The sequence below is a fragment of the Piliocolobus tephrosceles genome, chromosome 10 (assembly GCF_002776525.5).
Source record: "Piliocolobus tephrosceles isolate RC106 chromosome 10, ASM277652v3, whole genome shotgun sequence".
Classification (NCBI taxonomy): Eukaryota; Metazoa; Chordata; class Mammalia; order Primates; family Cercopithecidae; genus Piliocolobus; species Piliocolobus tephrosceles.
This window is the reverse complement of record NC_045443.1, coordinates 124,701,453-124,720,085: the sequence shown is the minus strand read 5'-3', so window position 1 is coordinate 124,720,085 and position 18,633 is coordinate 124,701,453. Positions and strand designations below refer to the sequence as shown.

Genomic DNA, 18,633 nt, shown 5'->3' with positions numbered 1-18,633 from the left:
ACAGAACTGGGACTACCATACACCTAAGAAAGTCAAAGGCGCTATTCAAGGGGAAGTGCAAACACAAGATGAGGGAAACTGATGTGTTTAGAGTCTACTTTTTACAAATGGATGTTTTTCATAATATGAAAATATTGCACCATGAGATTGCCAGTCACAACATCATGGCTATAGTGAAAATGTGAGTTCACAACACAGTACAGAGCTTACAGTTGGCTAATAGAATGTGAGTTTTAGAGCTGTTTAATAATTGTCAGCCTTGTTTTTTTCCAGGATCGCAGTGGATTTGTTATGGTGAAAAAGCTTCACTTGGAGACAAAACCAAAAGCCTTCCTCCCAGGCTCCCTTGGATGTAGGGGAAAGGAAACTGGCCATCCAGGCATCTAAGCCCATCTACACACCTCATGAGAGAGCCTGAGCAACATTGCCTTAGAGATGGAAAGCATCGCTTCAGAATCAGGGAAGCCTGAATTTCACCCCCAGGGCTGCTCCTTGTGATCTGGAGTACGTTACATTCTACAAGTCTCCATTTCATTTTCTGTAATTTGGGATTAATAATAGAATCTATTTCCTGGGACAGTTGGGTGGATCAATTAGATAATATGTGTAAAGTAGTTAGCACTAAGTTCTGGATTGAACGTAGATATTGTTCAATTAATGGCAACTACTTGGCCAGGTGCAGTGGCTCATGCCTGTAATCCCAGCACTTTGGGAGGCTGAGGTGGGCAGATGACTTGAGGTCAGGAGTTTGAGACCAGCCTGGCAAATGTGGTGAAAACCCATCTCTACTAAAAATACAAAACTTAGCGGGGCATGGTGGTGCACGCCTGTAATCCCAGCTACTCAGGAGGCTGAGGCAGGAGAATTGCTTGAACTCTGGAGGCGGAGGTTGCAGTGAGCCGAGGTCATACTACTGCACTCTAGCCTGGGTGACAAAGCAAGACTCTGTCTCAAAAAAAACATGTGGTGACTACCGTTATTGGTAAAATAATATAAAATTATGCAAATAATACCGTTAATAATAATAATGTTATAATAACTACTATTATTATTAAGGTTGGCTTTATTGGAGTAACCTTGCTGAGGATCTCTGAATGACAAAACTGTCTTAGAATCATTTAAAGGTGATTAAATGTGCTAGCACCTTACTCTTCCTGGATATAGATTTTAGTGCCAACTTATAATATGGGCTTATAGAATTAAAAATAGCAGCTTATCATTCATATTAATGCTTTAAAAGTATTTTAGATGAATCAACATCATATTGTAATTATCTACTTAAAATACATCCAAACTTTTATACGTATTATTACCCAACACTAAACTAAATGAGCAGTTTGCATGATTGCAGAAGTGGAAAACATTCCGATCAAAATCAGAACATAATGTTTGCACATATATTTTTAAACAGCTTTATTGAAATATAATTAGTATACTACACAATTCACAATTCAGTGTTTGTAAGTGTATTCACAGACTCGTGCAACCTTCACCACAATCAATTTTAGACCATTTTTTTGCTCAGAAAAGAAATCCTGTATTATCATTATCATTCACTGCCCATTACTCCCTCCTCCCAGGCCCTGGCAACCACTAAGCTTCATTCTGCCTCTGGACTTCCGTATTCTGGACTTTTCATATACATAGAATCATAGGCCAGGTGTGATGGCTCCCACCTGTAATCCAAGTACTGTGGGAGGCTGAGGCAAGAGGATAGCTTGAGCCCAGAAGCTTGACACCATGCTGGGCAGTATAGTAAGGCTATGTCTCTACCAAAAAAAAAAAAAAAAAAAAAAAAAAATAGCCAGTTGTGATGGTGAATGCCTATAGTCCCAGCTACTCAGGAGGCAGAGGTGGGAGGATCACTTGAGCCCAGGAAGCAGAGGTTGTGGTGAGCCATGATCCTGCCACTGCACTCCAGCCTCGGTGACAAAGCGAGACCTTGTCTCAAAAAAAGAAAAAAAAAAATCATATAATGTGCAATGCGATAGAAGAATAATGGACCCCAGAGATGCCCACAGCTGAATCTCTGGAATTCGTAAATACATATGTTACTTTACATAACAAGAAGAGTGATTAAGTATCTTGAGATAAGGAGATGATCCTAGATCATCCAGGCACATCCTGTGCAATCCTAAGGGACCTTATAAAAGGGAGGCAAGAGGGTCAAAGTCAAAGAGGAAGAAGGTGGGAAGAAGGAAGCAGGGATTAGAGCAATGTGGCCACAAGCCTGGGATTGCCCACAGCCTCTGGAAACTGGGAGAGGCAAGCCAGAGAGTCTGCCTCGGGATCCTTGAAAAATAACGGATCCTGACAAATGTTTGATTTTAGCTCCTTAAAACTGAATTCTGAATTCTAGAAATGAAAGAGAATAATTTTGTGTTGTTTAAACCATGACATTTGTGATGATACATTACAAAAGGAAACTAATACATGTGGTCATTCGACTGATTTCCCTGTTTTTTTTTTTTTTTTTTTTTTTTTTTTTTTTTTTTGAGACAGTCTCACTCTGTTTCCCAGGCTGAAGTGCAATGGCACGATCTCGGCTCACCGCAACCTCCACCTCCCAGGTTCAAGCAATTCTCCTGCCTCAGCCTCCTGAGTAGCTGGGACTACAGGCACGTGCCACCATGCCCATCTAATTTTTTTTTTTTTTTTGTATTTTTAGTGGAGACAGGGTTTCCCCATGTTGGCCAGGATGGTCTCAATCTCTCGACCTCATGATCCACCTGCCTTGGCCTCCCAAAGTGCTGGGATTATAGCTGTGAGCCACCATCGTGCCCAGCCTCGACAGATTTGTCTCACTGAGTGTAATATTTCCAAAGTTCATTCAAGTGTTACGTCCTTCATGCACTTCATTTCTTTTTCATGGCTTAGTAATATTCCATTGTATGGATGTACAACATTTGGCTTATCCATTCTTCAGTTGTCAGACAGTTGGCTTGTCTCCACTTTTGGCTATTCTGAAAAATGCTGTCATGAGTATTCATAGACAAGTTTTATATATGTTTTCACTTCTCTTGGGTATACAGCAAGAAATATTAGGTTGACGCAAAAGTAATTGCCGCTTTTTACCATTATTTTTAGTAATGGTAAAATAATAATGGGTGTAAATCAGAGTGACAGAAAGCTACAAAAAATCGTATTGCATAACTTGAAGATAAACACACCAAGTTTTCAGTTTGATTGAAAGATTTTACCATTACTTTTAATGGTAAAAACTGCAATTCCTTTTGCACCAACCTAATACAATGGTATGTACATATAATTCTATTTTAACATTTGAGGAACTGACACACTCTTCTCCACAATTGCTAGGCCAGTATACAGTAAAACGAGCAAAATACAAGGTTCTAATTTCTAACATTCCCATTAACAAGTGTTATTTATTTATTTGTTTATTCATTCTTTTATTAATTTTTATAACCATCTTAGTAACTGTGAAGTGATATCTCATTGTGGTTTTGACTTGGATTTCCCTAATGATTGATGATATTGAACTTCTTTTTAGGTGCTTATTGGCCATTTGCATGTTTTATTTGAATAAATATTTATTCAAGTCATTGACCACTTTTAATTGGGTAACTGATATTTTTAATTTTAATTTATAAGAGTTATTTCCATGTTCTGGATACTAGACCTTATCTGATATAAAACCTGCAAATATTCTGTACCTTATCTTTTCAACTTCTTGACTTTTTTTTTTTGATACAGAAAAGTGTTTTTGATTAAGTCCAATTTATGTATTTATTTGGTTTCTTATGTTTTTGGTGTCAAGTCTTTAAACCACTGCCTATTCTAAGATCATGAAGATTTACAGTTGTGCTTCCTTCCAAAACTTTCATAGCTTTCACTTTTACATATAAACATACAATTAACATATAATCCATTAAGTCTACTGCTAGTTGTGTATCCAGAGGGATTAAAAACAAGTCCTTAAGTAGGTGCATGTGCTTTATACTTATAGAAGCAACAATAGAAAGAAACCTGGAAACAACCCAAATGTCCATCAGTGAATGAATGAATAAGCACATCGTGTTACATCCATACAATGGAATATTACTGAGCCTTGAAAAGGACTGGGCTATTGAAATAGATAGCAACGTGGATAAACCTTGAAAAGATGATACCAAGTGAAGGAAGCCAGAAACAAATGGTAACATAATGTACAATTCTATTTATATGAAACATCCAGGTAGATAAATCCATAGAGACAGAAAGGAGGTGGAGGCTTTTAAGAGTTGGAGTGTGGGAGGAATTGAAATAAATTACTTAATGGGTAAATGGTTTACTTTGGAATGAGGAAACTGTTTCGGAACTAGATGGAAAGGGTAGTTTCACAATATTATGAATATATAAACGCCACTGAGTCTTTTACTTTAAAATAGTTAATCATACGCTATGTGAATTTCCACTCGTAAATTACTATAAAGTTACATTTTGGGGTTTATTTTTCTTCTGGTATTTCATAAGGACCATGACTTTTTGTCAGCCTGAATTTCCTGATAGCTACAGTAGATTTAATAAAAGGTTACAAATACATTCAGCATCCTGGGGTCACCAAGAACCATAGGTATGCAATAACAAATAAAATGTGGGCCTCTTTGGTGAGAACCTCATGTTCCACAGGGTATACGGGCATGAGGGGATGGAGGAAGAATGTGCTCAGTACCACGAGAGACATGAGCACAGTGTTTCAAGGGTTTGGATGGAGACAAACACTGGTGTTCTGCAGGGAAGACTTTGGGAGGTGATGTTGGATAAGGCATTTGGGAAGTTAGAAAGCTTTACCAGCATGTGAGGGCTCATGTGGAGGTTCCAGGTGTAGGGGACGTAGCAAAGACAAAGATGTGGGAAACACACAGCAGTGAGAAGTATACGCAGCTTCTATTGACTGAAGGAAAGAGCACGTGTTCAGCAGTGAGTCCCAAGTCTCAACACATGAGGGACCATGTACTCAAGCTTTTGCAAACCTGCATACAACTTGTTTAGAAGGGAAGACCCTCCTATTCACACTAGAACTATGAATGTTAATTAAAATGAGGGCTGACAAAAAGTGATACCTATTTACCTCAGGCATTTTATTTTAATTTAAACTGTATACATGTCACCGATTTCCCTCTCCTTTCCTGTAAGACTGTAGCAATCACTCAAGGAGGCCGTATCACATTGCCAGCATCCCACGTGAGGACGCCACAGCAAAGGCCTGCCAGCCTGTGCACAGGTGCCATCTGGAAGTACGGGGGAGATAATGCCTGGGAGGAGGCATTCCTAAATGAATGGGAAATGGATGTTGGTAGATAAATGCTTCCAGCCGCCCATTGGGAAATTCTGATATGTGTTCCACATGGCCACTAAAAATCCCAGTTTCCCAGTGTTCACAAGCACAAAAAAAAACCACATGGCCTCTTCCCCTCTGTATCCTGCTCCTTCCTTTCTTTTTTTTTTTTTTTTTTTTTTTTTTTTTTTGTTGAGACGGAGTCTCGCTCTGTCTCCCAGGCTGGAGTGCAGTGGCCGGATCTCAGCTCACTGCAAGCTCCGCCTCCCGGGTTCACGCCATTCTCCTGCCTCAGCCTCCCGAGTAGCTGGGACTACAGGCGCCCACCACCTCGCCCGGCTAGTTTTTTGTATTTTTAGTAGAGACGGGGTTTCACCGTGATAGCCAGGATGGTCTTGATCTCCTGACCTCGTGATCCGCCCGTCTCGGCCTCCCAAAGTGCTGGGATTACAGGCTTGAGCCACCGCGCCCGGCCTCTTTCCTTTCTTAAACCCACACTCCTTGATGCTCCTGGAAACACCTCCCAAATCACCAACCTCCAGCAAGATCTTAACTCAGATTTTGTATCAGGGACCCAAACCATGACAAGGCACATACATTTTTCTCTGGCCTGGCATGCTGATTGGAGTTTTCCATCTTCTTTCTTGCGTAAAATATGTCTATCACTCATCTGCTGTAATAATCAGCTTTAAGTAAACTGGAGCAAAACCTAAAGACACTTGAGAAACAACCAGGATACAGAGTCCATAGAGGCTTTTATCATTTGTTTCCAAAATTGAATGCCGTTTTCTTTACTTCCAGCAATTTATATTTATCCAGACTTCCCAACGTATCCAAGGAAGTTTTCATAGAAATCACTTCTCTCATTCTTTTCACCATGTTAAATAATATTTAATTATACTACTCAATTACAATAACAACTAGTCAATCCAAAACGAATCTGCTAAAAGCCTGCAAAAAATCTGGAGTCAAATGTAAAGTATATTGGAGTTAGTTACCTTTGTTAGAGGGGCATAAAGGAGGTCAATTTAATTTTCCAAGATCCAGATAATGATAAATGAATTATGGGTGAAGAAATAGCCTAGAGAAGAATATGAGATTGAAGAGCTGGATTCAATACAGATACATGTAGTCAACATATATATTATATGTTAATTAATATATAATACATTTGTGTATGTATATAACGTATGTGTTTACACAGGCATACACACACAGAAACCTAAAAGCATCTTAAATAATTTTGATGTGATCAGATTGTATATGCCGTTAACACGTTACACCTCAACATTTCACTGTGCACATTAAAGACGTAAACTGACACGTAGAATGAGTGCAGTCCACATTCAACAAAGAGTCTGGGAAATACGAATCATGTTAAACCTGGAGCCCGTTTTGTAGAAACTATGCAAACACTGTATGGCTCTTGCACCGCAGGAATATAGATGAGTCCACACTCAATTTTACCAGCAGCTTAAGATGACTGGACAGTTTAATTATACAGGAGGAAACTGTATAATTTCAAAGTGAGAAATTGAGAATCCGTCTGGATAGGAATGCTAATGTATAGTTAAACAATTCCTAATAATGAGAAGTACAAACAATACGGTATTTATCAGCCTTTGTCCTTTATTATAAAATCAAACCTATTGAATGTTACACACATTTTTCTAGCTCAGACTTTTAGCTAAATGTAGAGGGAGAAAAAAAAGAAAGGAAAAGCTTTCCTGGTTGAATTTATTGAACATGTTTATCCCTACCATTCTTCCTCTTTATCTAGGGTCAGTTAGTCTCACAGAATATTCACATTGGAAATGAGAATACCAAAAGAATAAGACATAAAACTGAGATTTTTGGGCATTTAGTAAGTTCAAATATGTCACCATTGAAAATATGAATGTGATAGAAGCCTGGAGCTCCTTCTAGCAATTGACTCAATCTATTTGTCTTGAATTTAGGTCATAATGAAAAAAAAATTATAAATTAATGATATTGATTTATATTGATAATGATTTGATTAATTGTTTTGCCACACTTTGATGTACCATTGAAATGTAGAAATATGTTTCGTGATGATGTGCACTGCCAATAGTATCAATGAGCTGTCACAGGAAGGCCAAAATAATTTGGATTTGATATATTCATGGGCAAGAGAACTATGTGCTTAGACTTAAGGATAAGATAAGATAATGCAAGACAGAGCAGATATTTCTGTTTACATTTCTTCTTGTCTTTTTTAGTACCTCTTTCTCTTCTTAAGAGCACCCCAATTTAGTTGCGTGCATTAGAGAATTTAAGACAGTTCCTACTCTCCAGTGTTTAAAAGGTGGGTTAAAAATCCCTAACTAAACCATTTGTCTGAGTGGAAAGACAAATTGCTTGATGAGGTTCCAAGTTCCATTCTCTCAAAGTCCCTTTCATTTTTCCAAAAGGCTCCTGACAAGAGACTGCTGGGGAGGTTCCTGCTCCCTGCCTTCAGGGGCTGCCGTGGGTGCCCATTGATGGGTCAAAGTCCAGCTACCTGGTAATTCAATGAGTCCCTAGTGTGCATCCAATAAATTATCTTCTGTTTAAATTAGAACAAACTGTTTTTAATCTGTGTGCTAAGAATCTCATTAAATGCATCATAAATTTCAAAATCAAAAACTAAAAAAAAAAAAAATTGTCTATTGAGTACTAAAATTTGCCTGGGTGTTCTTAAGTATATGTGGAATCCATGCCTTCAAAACTCGATACTTTTTCTTCTCCAGTAATCCATATGGCAATTAGTCCCCCCCAAAGTTAATTAACATCCTGTGATCATAGTTTTGGTGAGTGCTCCGGAGGTTCACCGACTGAAGAAAGGGACGTACTCGAAAAGATTTCAGTGAAGATAAAAAAGGCAGGGGAGATATTTTGTACCAAAATACAGACATACTGGCTAATTGCTTTTTTTAAAGCTTTACAAAAAAAAAGAAATAAGCTTTTTAGCTCAACACTGCACACACAATTCCTACCATCAACTGCACAGCACACGAAACAGAGTATTTTAAACATGTGCCAAAATCTAGATATTTCAATTCATTTATATACTGTCTCTCTAAACTTTCTAAATGTACCTGCCACTAAAACAGGATTCTCATATTCCCTCATCTAGTGTTGTCCTTAGACGTGGTGTCCCAGGCCACTTTAGCAAAATAAGATGAGCAGAAATGATATGTATCACACTGAAGCAGAACGCTTCAAATACAGCTTCATCTTCTCTAGTTAATCATTGTCTTTCTCTGGGCTTGACTCAGACAAATATGGTCACCGTGGAAGCCACATGTAGAAGGTTGTGGAATCACAGAACACAAAGGGCTGAGTTTCTCATGACCACTTAGAGGAGGGCCGTATGTGATCAAGAACAATTGCTTTGGTATTAGAAGTCATAGACATAAAAGAAACTTTTATCAAGTTTGAGCTGTTACATATCTTTGGATTTGTTTGTTAGAGCTGTCAGCATTACCTTAACTGAGAGAGAGAGAGAGAATGCTGCACTGTAGACATTTGTATAGTTTGTGTGACATAGGCCTGAAGATACACATTTCTTTCACTCAATAAATACTCTATGCTAGATAGTCTGCAAAAGCTGTTGATAAAATGTAGTTTATCATTTTTAGAGTATCATGTATTAATCTTCTTGGTCTCAGAATCACTATAAAGTGATCTTAAAAATTGTTGATGACCTTGAAGGTCTTTTGTTTCTGTGAATTATATGTGCATTTGCATTTACTATATTAATCATTAAAACTAAGCTTTTAAAAAATATTCATGCATTCATTTGAGACAATGTACATATATCATAGGTTAATACAAATATTTTTTATGAAAATGACTATACTCCCCAAACTGAAATTTATGGGGATTTTACATTTTTTGCAACTATCTTCAATGTCTTAGAGAAGACAGCTGAATTCTCAGATCTGCTTCTTCATTTACTGTGTTATGACAGGTTGTTTTGATTGAAGTATATTAAAAATATAAACCCCTCCTCAGATGGAAAAATAGAATTCAAAAAATCTATTCAGATAAATGTAGATATTCTTCTTTGATACTACACCTAAAATCAACGAGTGGGATTTAAAAAATTATTAGGTGTATTATAGAATTTGAAACTATATCAATATACAATTCCTACTCTGCTATATTAAAATTCATTGGTATATCTTGCATATTGAATAGTTCTTTTAGCTGTGTTGGATTTTGTAACGTGATGCATTAATAGTTTGAAAGAGATTAGTTCACTGTTTCTTCAGATCTTTTCTTTTTCACAATATATTTTTTAAAATCATATTTATTCATGTCATCAGTGATTTCATTAGCAGTTTTGAGTATTGAAAACATATTAAGCCTTTGATGATAGATACAAAGTTTCAAAAATTATTATTGTTACTTGAAAGTTCAAATTTTATCTTGGATAACAAATGCCATCAGTTCCCCCCTGCCCTTGAAGTGACAAGCAGCTCATTTGATTCATATTTGAGAAAATGTCTGCCAAATTCCAAAATCTGAATAACTCACAGTTTATCTGTCAGTTTGTCTTTCATACAAAAAAAGTTCCATGAGTGTTTCTTTTTAGCTAAGAACTCAAATAATAACAGAATTCATTTTTTATGATAAACATTATACTCCAATACGCAAAAGAAGTGCTTTATGCTTTATACAATCTTCTTATGTCCTGACACAAAATACTTAAAGATCTATGCCCAAGTGCTGAGATCTAATAAAATTGATAATCTTTCCTTTATCAGAAGATTTAGTCGTGATGTCAGGGAATCTCACAGGGACCACCAGAGCCGTTTTATCCCACTGCCTTGATCTATGCTAAGGCACCTGCGGTATCGCCCCTGCCATTTTCCTCCTTCAGGGCAAGAATCGACGCACTTGCCCCAGAATAAACCATGAGTAAAACGTTTGCCAACATTTCTCTATTAGAGTGCCACTTCATTTTCATCACATAAAAGGCGACCTTTGATGGCTACTTAGTGCTCATGCCAGATAAAAATAGCAAGCCCAGGTGAACTTAGGGACTCATCCATTTTTATCTTTTTAATTATTTCATGTTTTATGAATTATGAGTTTATTATAAAAGAGGGAGCTGGAAATTATTTCACTGATGAGAGATTTCAGAACTTCAGTGGATTGGGCAGCTTCGTGTGGATGCCATTTCAATAGTGATTTATTTCAGTCTAAATACTTTCCAAGAATGTAATTATCTCTAAAGAAGAAAGAATCCTTGCCATCTAGAACGACTTTGATGCCTCTGTATTCTGGGAGAAGAACTTTATCTTCAACTTTTATACTAACTGGTTGAATCTCTCCACCCTTTCCTTGAGAGCCCAATCCAATAGCTATGACTATTGCTCGCACGACTTTTCCTCGAGATTTTTCTGGAGGCATAACGCCTCCTTCGGTTACGGTTTTGGTGGGACTCCTTTTGATCAATACTCATCAAAGAGTGGAAGGAACTTTCTGTCTTTTTTTTTTTTTTTTTTTGAGATGGAGTTTCGCTCTTGTTCCCCAGGCTGGGTAACAGTGGTGTGGTCTCAGCTCACTGCAACCTCTGCCTCCTGGGTTCAAGTGATTCCCCTGCCTCAGCCTCCCAAGTAGCTGGGATTACAGGTGCCCGTCACCAAGTCCAGATAATTTTTTGTATTTTTAGTAGACAAGGGGTTTCACCATATTGGCCAGGATTGTGTCAAACTCCTGACCTCACATGATCTGCCTGCCTTGGCCTCCCAAAGTGCTGGGATTACAGGCATGAGCCACCACGCCCAGCCAAGTGGAAGGAACTTTCTAAAGGCTGGTCCTGCCATCACTCCTGGTTCCACAACTTATCCTCATCCATTTTCAAAGCAAACATATGATGCCGCATATGAGATATTAACTCAGTCTTCATGTTGACAGCTAAGTCTTTCTGTCAGTGGGATACTGTATCATGGGAAAGTGGAGGTTCCGTCCTTTCTTCTACCAGAGTTTCACATGGGAGAAATCCAGCCATGCCAACCCAGCAGAGCTGTGACATTCCCTTGCCTACTGTTGATACCACATCATAATTTACCCTTCAGAAACATCATGTTTGTTTTTCCCTTCTAATTTGAAAAACAGCAACAAAAAGTTGTGACTTTAATGAGCACATATCAGTGCGCATATTGGTGCAAAAGTTATTGCAGTAATAACTTCACCAAAAATATGCAATGCCTTCTTTCAACTCGAAAAGATTAATCACAAAATGATACTGAAGTCTACCTTATACCATATTATTATTTGAGATGTTCTCTTGAATATGATACAAGAAATGAACACCTATTAAGTTAAGGGGAATATACATTTTTTTCCTGTTTTATTTACCATTTAAACTTCCACCTAGATTTAAAATTTTATTTATTTTTTTAATTGACAAGTAACAATTATACATTTTAATGGGGCATGTAAGAATATTTCTATATATATACACAACGCAGAATGATCAGATCACAATGACCAGCATATTCATTTTCTCAAACACTTATCATTCATTTTTTGGAGAATGTTTAATATCCTCCTTCTAACCATTTGAAACTCTATAATTTTTTTTTAAGGTATAGTCGTTGTATTAAACGTCGTGTCTTTAAGGACTGGGAAATGACGTAACAAGCTTGAGCAACATGTGTAAACACATGTGAAATGCAGTTTGATTTGAGTAGTTTACTTGGAGAAAAAGCTGTGCAAGAGGACGGCCACACTTTCCTGCGTCCCCAGGGCTCAGGGTTGGAACGAGGGAAGGTGACGTACAGATGTTAATCAAGGTTCAACACTCAAGTCATGTAAACGTAATTAGTCATTGGGCCCTCAGTTTCCAAAAAACCCGGGCACTTCTGATGGTTTCCGCCCCTCACCCAAACCCTGTGCCTCCCTTCTGAAATGGGGCACCCCCTCCAAGCCCAGCTGATCCAGGGAAACTGTATAATACATTATTGTTAACTATATTCATGCTACAGTGGTACAGAACAGTAGAACTTATTTCTCCAAGCTAGTTATAATTTTGTATTCCTTTTTATTTTTTTGTTTTTTTTTTTTTGTTTGTTTGAGATGGAGTCTCAATCTATCGCCCAGGCTAGAATGCAGTGGCGCCATCTCAGCTCACTATAGCCTCCTTCTCCTGGGTTCAAGCAATTCTCCTGCCTCAGCTTCCTGACTAGCTGGAATTATAGGTGCCCACCACCATACCTGGCTAATTTTTGTATTTTTAGCAAAGACGGGGTTTCACTGTGTTGGCCAGGCTGGTCTTGAAATCCTTTAACAAATGTCACCTTCTCCCTCCCTTTCTCCTCTATTTCGTAGCCTCTAGATTTTTTTGAGCAGATTTCTCCCTGTCATGAAGTAGACAACTAATTCGGCAGTCATTTTTAATTTTTTCAGCACTTTTATGTAGTTAGTGCTGTTTCAGCTTGAGAAAGCCAGTCTTCAGATCTCACTTTTGACGTTCTAACCATCTTTAAACAAAGAAAACCATATTTTAAATAATATTCAGATATTTTAGAATAAAATCCTATTGAATGGTAAAATTGCAGATTTGGAAAAAATAAAACTGTATCAGTTTTTGAAAAGCAAGTATCATTTCAAAGCTAGATAATAGGGTATCTCTTGTGTTTTTTCACAGGCTCAAGGAAAACTGTGTCTTCAAAATAATGTCTTATTGAACGATAATGAGGTTCCAACATTCCACAGATAAAGCTGAAGATAAATAGTAGAGAGTCAGGAGAAGCACTAAAAACAAACAATTATTTTCTGAAAATGTACACTTTTTTTTTTCTAAATTTTCAGCCTTGGAACCTTTTAAGAAACACAAGAACACACAGGCACACAGCCCATGAGCCTTCACAGCAGTGACATCACCACACATCAGTAGAAAACTGCCCTGTACGCACCTAAGAGATTTTTGAGTGAAAAAGGCACCAGTATCTCAGCATTATTATGTAAAATGTTGTGATCATAGAGGCCCCTCGGATGACTGCGGGAGACCCCCCCAGGGATTTTCTGTGCACATTAGTAAAAGCATTGTCCCAGAGTTTACAGCTTAGAGGATATAGCTATGTAACAATCCTCCTCCCATTTATATGATATTCATCTCCTATTTATATGGTATCCATACATGTTTCGTCACATTCAATAACTCATTTGATTCTCCCCAAATCCCTGCAATGTTGTAAGTACACCACGGAGGGATCATAGTCACTTTCCAGGCATAAAAACTGAGGCCCTGTAATTGCCCAAGTTTATGAATTTCCTAAGTATCTGAATCAGGACAAATTTTGTGACCTTTGCACATATATTTTTCTTCAGAACATTTATCACATCCAGGATAGTTACGGCATGTGTGCACATGATGTCAGAAGCTCAAAATCAGAAAAGAAATGTAACAGGGGGAGCCAATTAAAAAGAGAAGAAGGTGCAAATAAAAATGCAAGCAGTGAAGTCTGACATAAAATATCTTCTCTCTTAACATGAATAAGCCCATTATCCCCTTTTCCAACCTCACTTAGAGCGAAGTGATCGTCTCTGGAGGTGAAGAGCATTTCAAGCTTGTCGTTCCTTGCCTTCAGCCCCCCCCCAATCACCCACTCCTGACATGCATGTCTCTTTCTGCCACTTTTTCTATCCAATATGTGAAAAGATCCTGCTTAATTATTCTCATCTTAGCATTAAGTCTATCTTGGGTCTTAGAAATGTCAGTTTACAAAGAATGAGATGCAGAGGAAAGATATTTTTAAGAACCTTTTTCCACATCTGTCATCTGATACCTTTATTCTCAAAAATTAAGACAATAAAACAAACAGAAGCAAACAATATCATTCACAACCCAATGCAAATTATTTCCTTTAACAAGAGTTTAGAAAACTGTAATTGATGAGAATAAATAATGTTTTAAGACAATAACTTTGTGGATGATTTGACATTCACTATTTTTTGAAGTGAGCTTCTCACAAGATGAATGGTGATGCGCTTTTGAGGAACTGTCTGAGGCCTTTGAACCAGTGCCACTCCATCTTGAATAGGTCCTGGGTAAAATAAGACTGAGGCTTACTAGGATGCATTCCCAGGCGGTTAGGTAGCCTCAGTCACAGGATGAGATAGGAGGACAGCACGAGATACAGATCATAAAGACCTTGCTGATAAAATAGGCTGCAGTAAAGAAGCTGGCCAAGTCCCACCAAAATCAAGATGGCAACAAAACTGACCTCTGACTGTTCTCACTGCTTGTTGTACACTAACTATATGACATTAGCGTGCTAAGAAACACTTCCGCCAGCGCCATGACTGCTCACAGGTGCCACGGCAACCTCAGGAAGTTGCCTTGTATAGTCTAAAAGGGAGAGGCACCTTCAGTGTTTCTTTTGTGGAAGAAATGATGCACAGTGTAGACAGAGAAAAATGGTAGATCTTGAATTAACTGGCAAAAAAATCCTATAGACAGTAACTAACATCTGGACCAGTAAATTACCGGGACAAAATAAGTGGCTTTGTTGATGTGAAGAGATTTAAATGGGTGTAAACAGCTGCAAATGAGACAGGAGAGCACTCAAAGAATATAAATAAGAGTAAGGTAATTAAAGTCAAGTGTAGTCGAAAAAAACATGCAAAAGACAATGAGTGGTGATATTTCTTGAAGGGTCTCTCCCCCACACTGAGTACACAGCAACATTCAGATGAAATCCTTGAATGAAGAGATCTCAAAGGGTAATCACAAAAGAGCTCTCTAGAACCACATGCAGAGGGAAAGGGAGGATTTCCAAGAAGTGGGCAAGGAGGTCTTGGGGAAAAATAAGAGAATTTCTGCCAAGAAAGTACGTCTACCAATGACATAACCAAGAACTAAGAGATTTTTAAGCCTGTTAGAAGCCAACGTAGACCCACCGAGTTTCTGTATTAGGCAACGTTAAGCCATTTGGATTCTGAGACACTTTTTCTTCCTTTATGTTCAATTGAAATAGAATTGGTTATTCCCTCGGTGAATATTTAATGAGCTCTCCTTTCAGCCTCCCCATGTGCCAGGTGCAAGGAGACCAAAAGAAACGAGGTCCTTCCCTCATGGAACTTAACAGCATAGAAAACAAAGATTTCTTCTTCAAAGGTTATTTATAAAAAGCAAATTTGCACATGTGAAACCCGTTACGAAAAAGCACACTGAGAGCGATAAAAAGTGACAGCATGCATCAGTAAGACTGGACATTAAAACACCAAGACAAAAACCCCAGACACGTGCTTGTCTCACAGCAGTATCTAAAGCAACAAACGCGATGAGTCAGGCAGCTTCCGAGGCCTCGCTGCATCCAATGCTGGTACCCGACAAACAACCAATGCTCATGGTGATGATATTCAGTCAGATGCACACACACACACACATGCACACACAGTGATACACACACACAGACACACACACACAGACACACAGTCACACATACAGACACAGAGTCCCACATACGAACACACACAGGTACGTACACACACAGACACACAGTGATGCACACACACACAGACTCAGATGCACACACACAGACACACAAAATCACACACACACATGCACACACATAGACACACACAGTCATATACATAGACACATGCGCATACAAACACAGAGACACAGTCACACACACACACACATGCACACACATGCACACACACAGTCTCACACACACACACAGTCACATACCCACAAACAGACACATAGACACATGCACACAGACACACAGGCACACATAGACATACAGACAGACACAAGACACACAGCAACACACACAGACACATACACACACAGACACCCACACACAGAGTCACACAAGCACTCAGATACATTATCATATATTCCTCATCTTCTGCTTAAAGGACAGGAAAGCACAAGACATTAAGGATACTCCAAAATATGGTTGTACTAAAGTTTTGTTGCTTAAAGAATATATGTGTCACAGGCGTTGGAAGCAGTGCAACTCCCATGTTAAACAGGGGTGGGGTAAAATAAGGCTGAGACCTACTGGGCCGCATTCCCAGAGGTGAAGGCGTTCTAAGTCACAGGATGAGATCACAGGTCAGCACAAGATACAGGTCACAAAGACCTTGTGGATAAAGGATGCAGTAAAGAAGTCAACCAAATTCCACCAAAACCAAGATGGCGACAAGGGTGAGCTCTGGGGGTCCTCACTGCTCATTATATGCTAATTAGAACGCATTAGCATGCTAAAAGACACTCCCACCAGAGCTCTGACAGTTCACAAATGCAATGGCAATATCAGGAAGTTACCCTATATGGTATGAAAATGTGAGGAACTCTCAGTTCCAAGAATTGACTACTTTCCCAGAAAGTTCACGAATAATCCACCCCTTGTTTAGCATGTAATCAAGAAATAACCACTCAAAATGGGCAACCAGCAGCCCCTGGGGCTGCTCTGTCTCTGAACTAGCCATTCTTTCATTTCTTTACTTTCCTAATAAACTCGCCTTCGCTTTCCTCTGTGGACTCACCCCGAATTCTTTCTTGCATGAGATCCAAGAAACTTCTCTTGGGGTCTGGATCAGGACCTTTCCAGTAACATGCATATTTGGTGTATATTAGAATCACGTGTTGTTAACAACATCAGATACATGGGCTTTCCGAGCTGTGATCTGATATCTGTTTTGCCTTATTTGTTGCAAAGCATTACACATAAAAGTTATTCAGGCCAAGATGGTGAAACCCTGTGTCTACTAAAAATACAAAAATTAGCTGGGTGTGGTGGTGGGTATCTCTAATCCCAGCTACTCAGGAGGCTGAGGCAGGGAATTGCTTGAACCCGGGAGCTGGAGGTTGCAGTGAGCCAAGATCGCGCCATTGCACTCCAGCCTGGGCAACAGACTGAGACTCTCAAAAAAAAAAAAAAAAATTATTCAGGGCCAGTGTGTCTCACACCTCTATTACTTTGGAAGGCTGAGGTAGGAGGATCCCTTGAGCCCAGGTATTCAAGCCCAGCCTAGACAACATAGGAAGACCCCATCTCTACCAAAAAATAAAATAAAAACGATGGCAGGCATGGTGGTGTGTGCCTGCAGTCCCAGCTATTCAGGAGGCTGAGGCAGGAGGATTCCTTAAGCCGGGGAGGTGGAGGCTGAAGTGAATCATGATCACACCACTGCACTCCAGCCTGGGCAACAGAGCAAGACCCTGTCTCAACAACAACAAGTTGTTTGTTGTTTAACCCAGGATTTCTTTCTCCATCTGATGTGGTCAGTGACTCAGCTGTATGAAGATATTGAGCAGGAGTCACCAGTTCAGTAGGGGCTACTCAGTAAGTCAAAAATAAGATTCAGAGAGGGGGTGAGCAGAACTAACTCATGACCTCAAGTTCATTTGTAGGACAGATTTTAGGAGACACAACTGCAAGGATAAAAGCTACCACACCAAGAAGGGTTAACCCAGTCATCAGTTCTTAACACCCAAAGTCATTCTTGATGTTCCTGAAGCTCCCCTGGGCCCAGCGGGCATGCATTTGGAAAGGTGGCACAAGGGTCTAATGTCTTGTCAAAGCATACTTCAAAATGAAAAAGCTGATTTTGGTCACTGAAGGTCTCATTGACAGAAATAGATTTCCAATAAGGAGGCATTGGTAACTTTGTTCAGAGCTGTGCGGAGAGATGCCTTCCAGAATTTGAAGTCGCTAAACAGCTTTCTAAAACCGGAACTATTAATGTACTATTTGGAAGCTTTGGAAGAAACTTTTCAGCCTGGTTCAGTTAAATACCAAAGTTGAAATTCAGAAAAGTGCTATTAAATTATAAACTTAATGTAGGTAAAGGGTAGAACAAGTTCCCCTTCACTCTACTGCAGATTGTAAAATACTACCTAATATTCTGCATCATTTTGTACGGCTCCAAAAATCTAGAAGAGTGAGCAGGGCTGACAACTATCTCCGTGAGACTCTGAGCATCCACGTGGGGAGTGCATTTGTCAGAGATATTTGAACCTGAGCAACTCCATCTTAAACAGAAACTGGGTCAAATGAGGCTGAGACCGACTATGCTGCATTCCCAGGAGGTTAAGGCATTCTAAGTGACAGGATGAGATAGGAGGTTGTTTTTTAAGATACAGGTCACAAAGACCTTGCTGATGAAACAAGTTGCAGTAAAGAAGCCATCGGAAGCCGGGCACGGTGGCTCACACCTGTAATCCCAGCACTTTGGGAGGCTGAGGCGGGCAGATCATGAGGTCAGGAGTTCGAGACCATCCTGGCTACAGTGAAACCCTGTCTCCACTACAAAAAAAAAAAATACAAAAAATTAGCCAGGCATGGTGGTGAGCGCCTATAGTCCCAGTTATTCGGGAG

At 39.1% G+C, this 18,633-nt stretch overlaps 1 protein-coding gene across 1 annotated transcript; it reads right to left on the bottom strand.

The window, feature by feature from the left end:
* Nucleotides 1–10,483: 10,483 nt before the first annotated feature.
* LOC111522962 (10 kDa heat shock protein, mitochondrial-like) lies at nucleotides 10,484–11,115 on the bottom strand. The gene is made up of 2 exons (XM_023187241.2): nucleotides 11,079–11,115; nucleotides 10,484–10,746 (listed from the first exon to the last, which is right to left on the bottom strand). The coding sequence occupies exons 1-2, from the start codon at nucleotides 11,113–11,115 to the stop codon at nucleotides 10,484–10,486; spliced, it is 300 nt and encodes a 99-aa protein (XP_023043009.1).
* Nucleotides 11,116–18,633: the final 7,518 nt, after the last annotated feature.

Bases quoted from the DNA above. Each gene is read 5' to 3' on its own strand.
- LOC111522962 (XM_023187241.2), bottom strand. From the start codon at position 11,115: ATGGCAGGACCAGCCTTTAGAAAGTTCCTTCCACTTG. The intron at 10,747-11,078 runs GCTGGGCGTGGT...CTCTTTGATGAG, and splicing joins TAGAAAGTTCCTTCCACTTG to TATTGATCAAAAGGAGTCCC.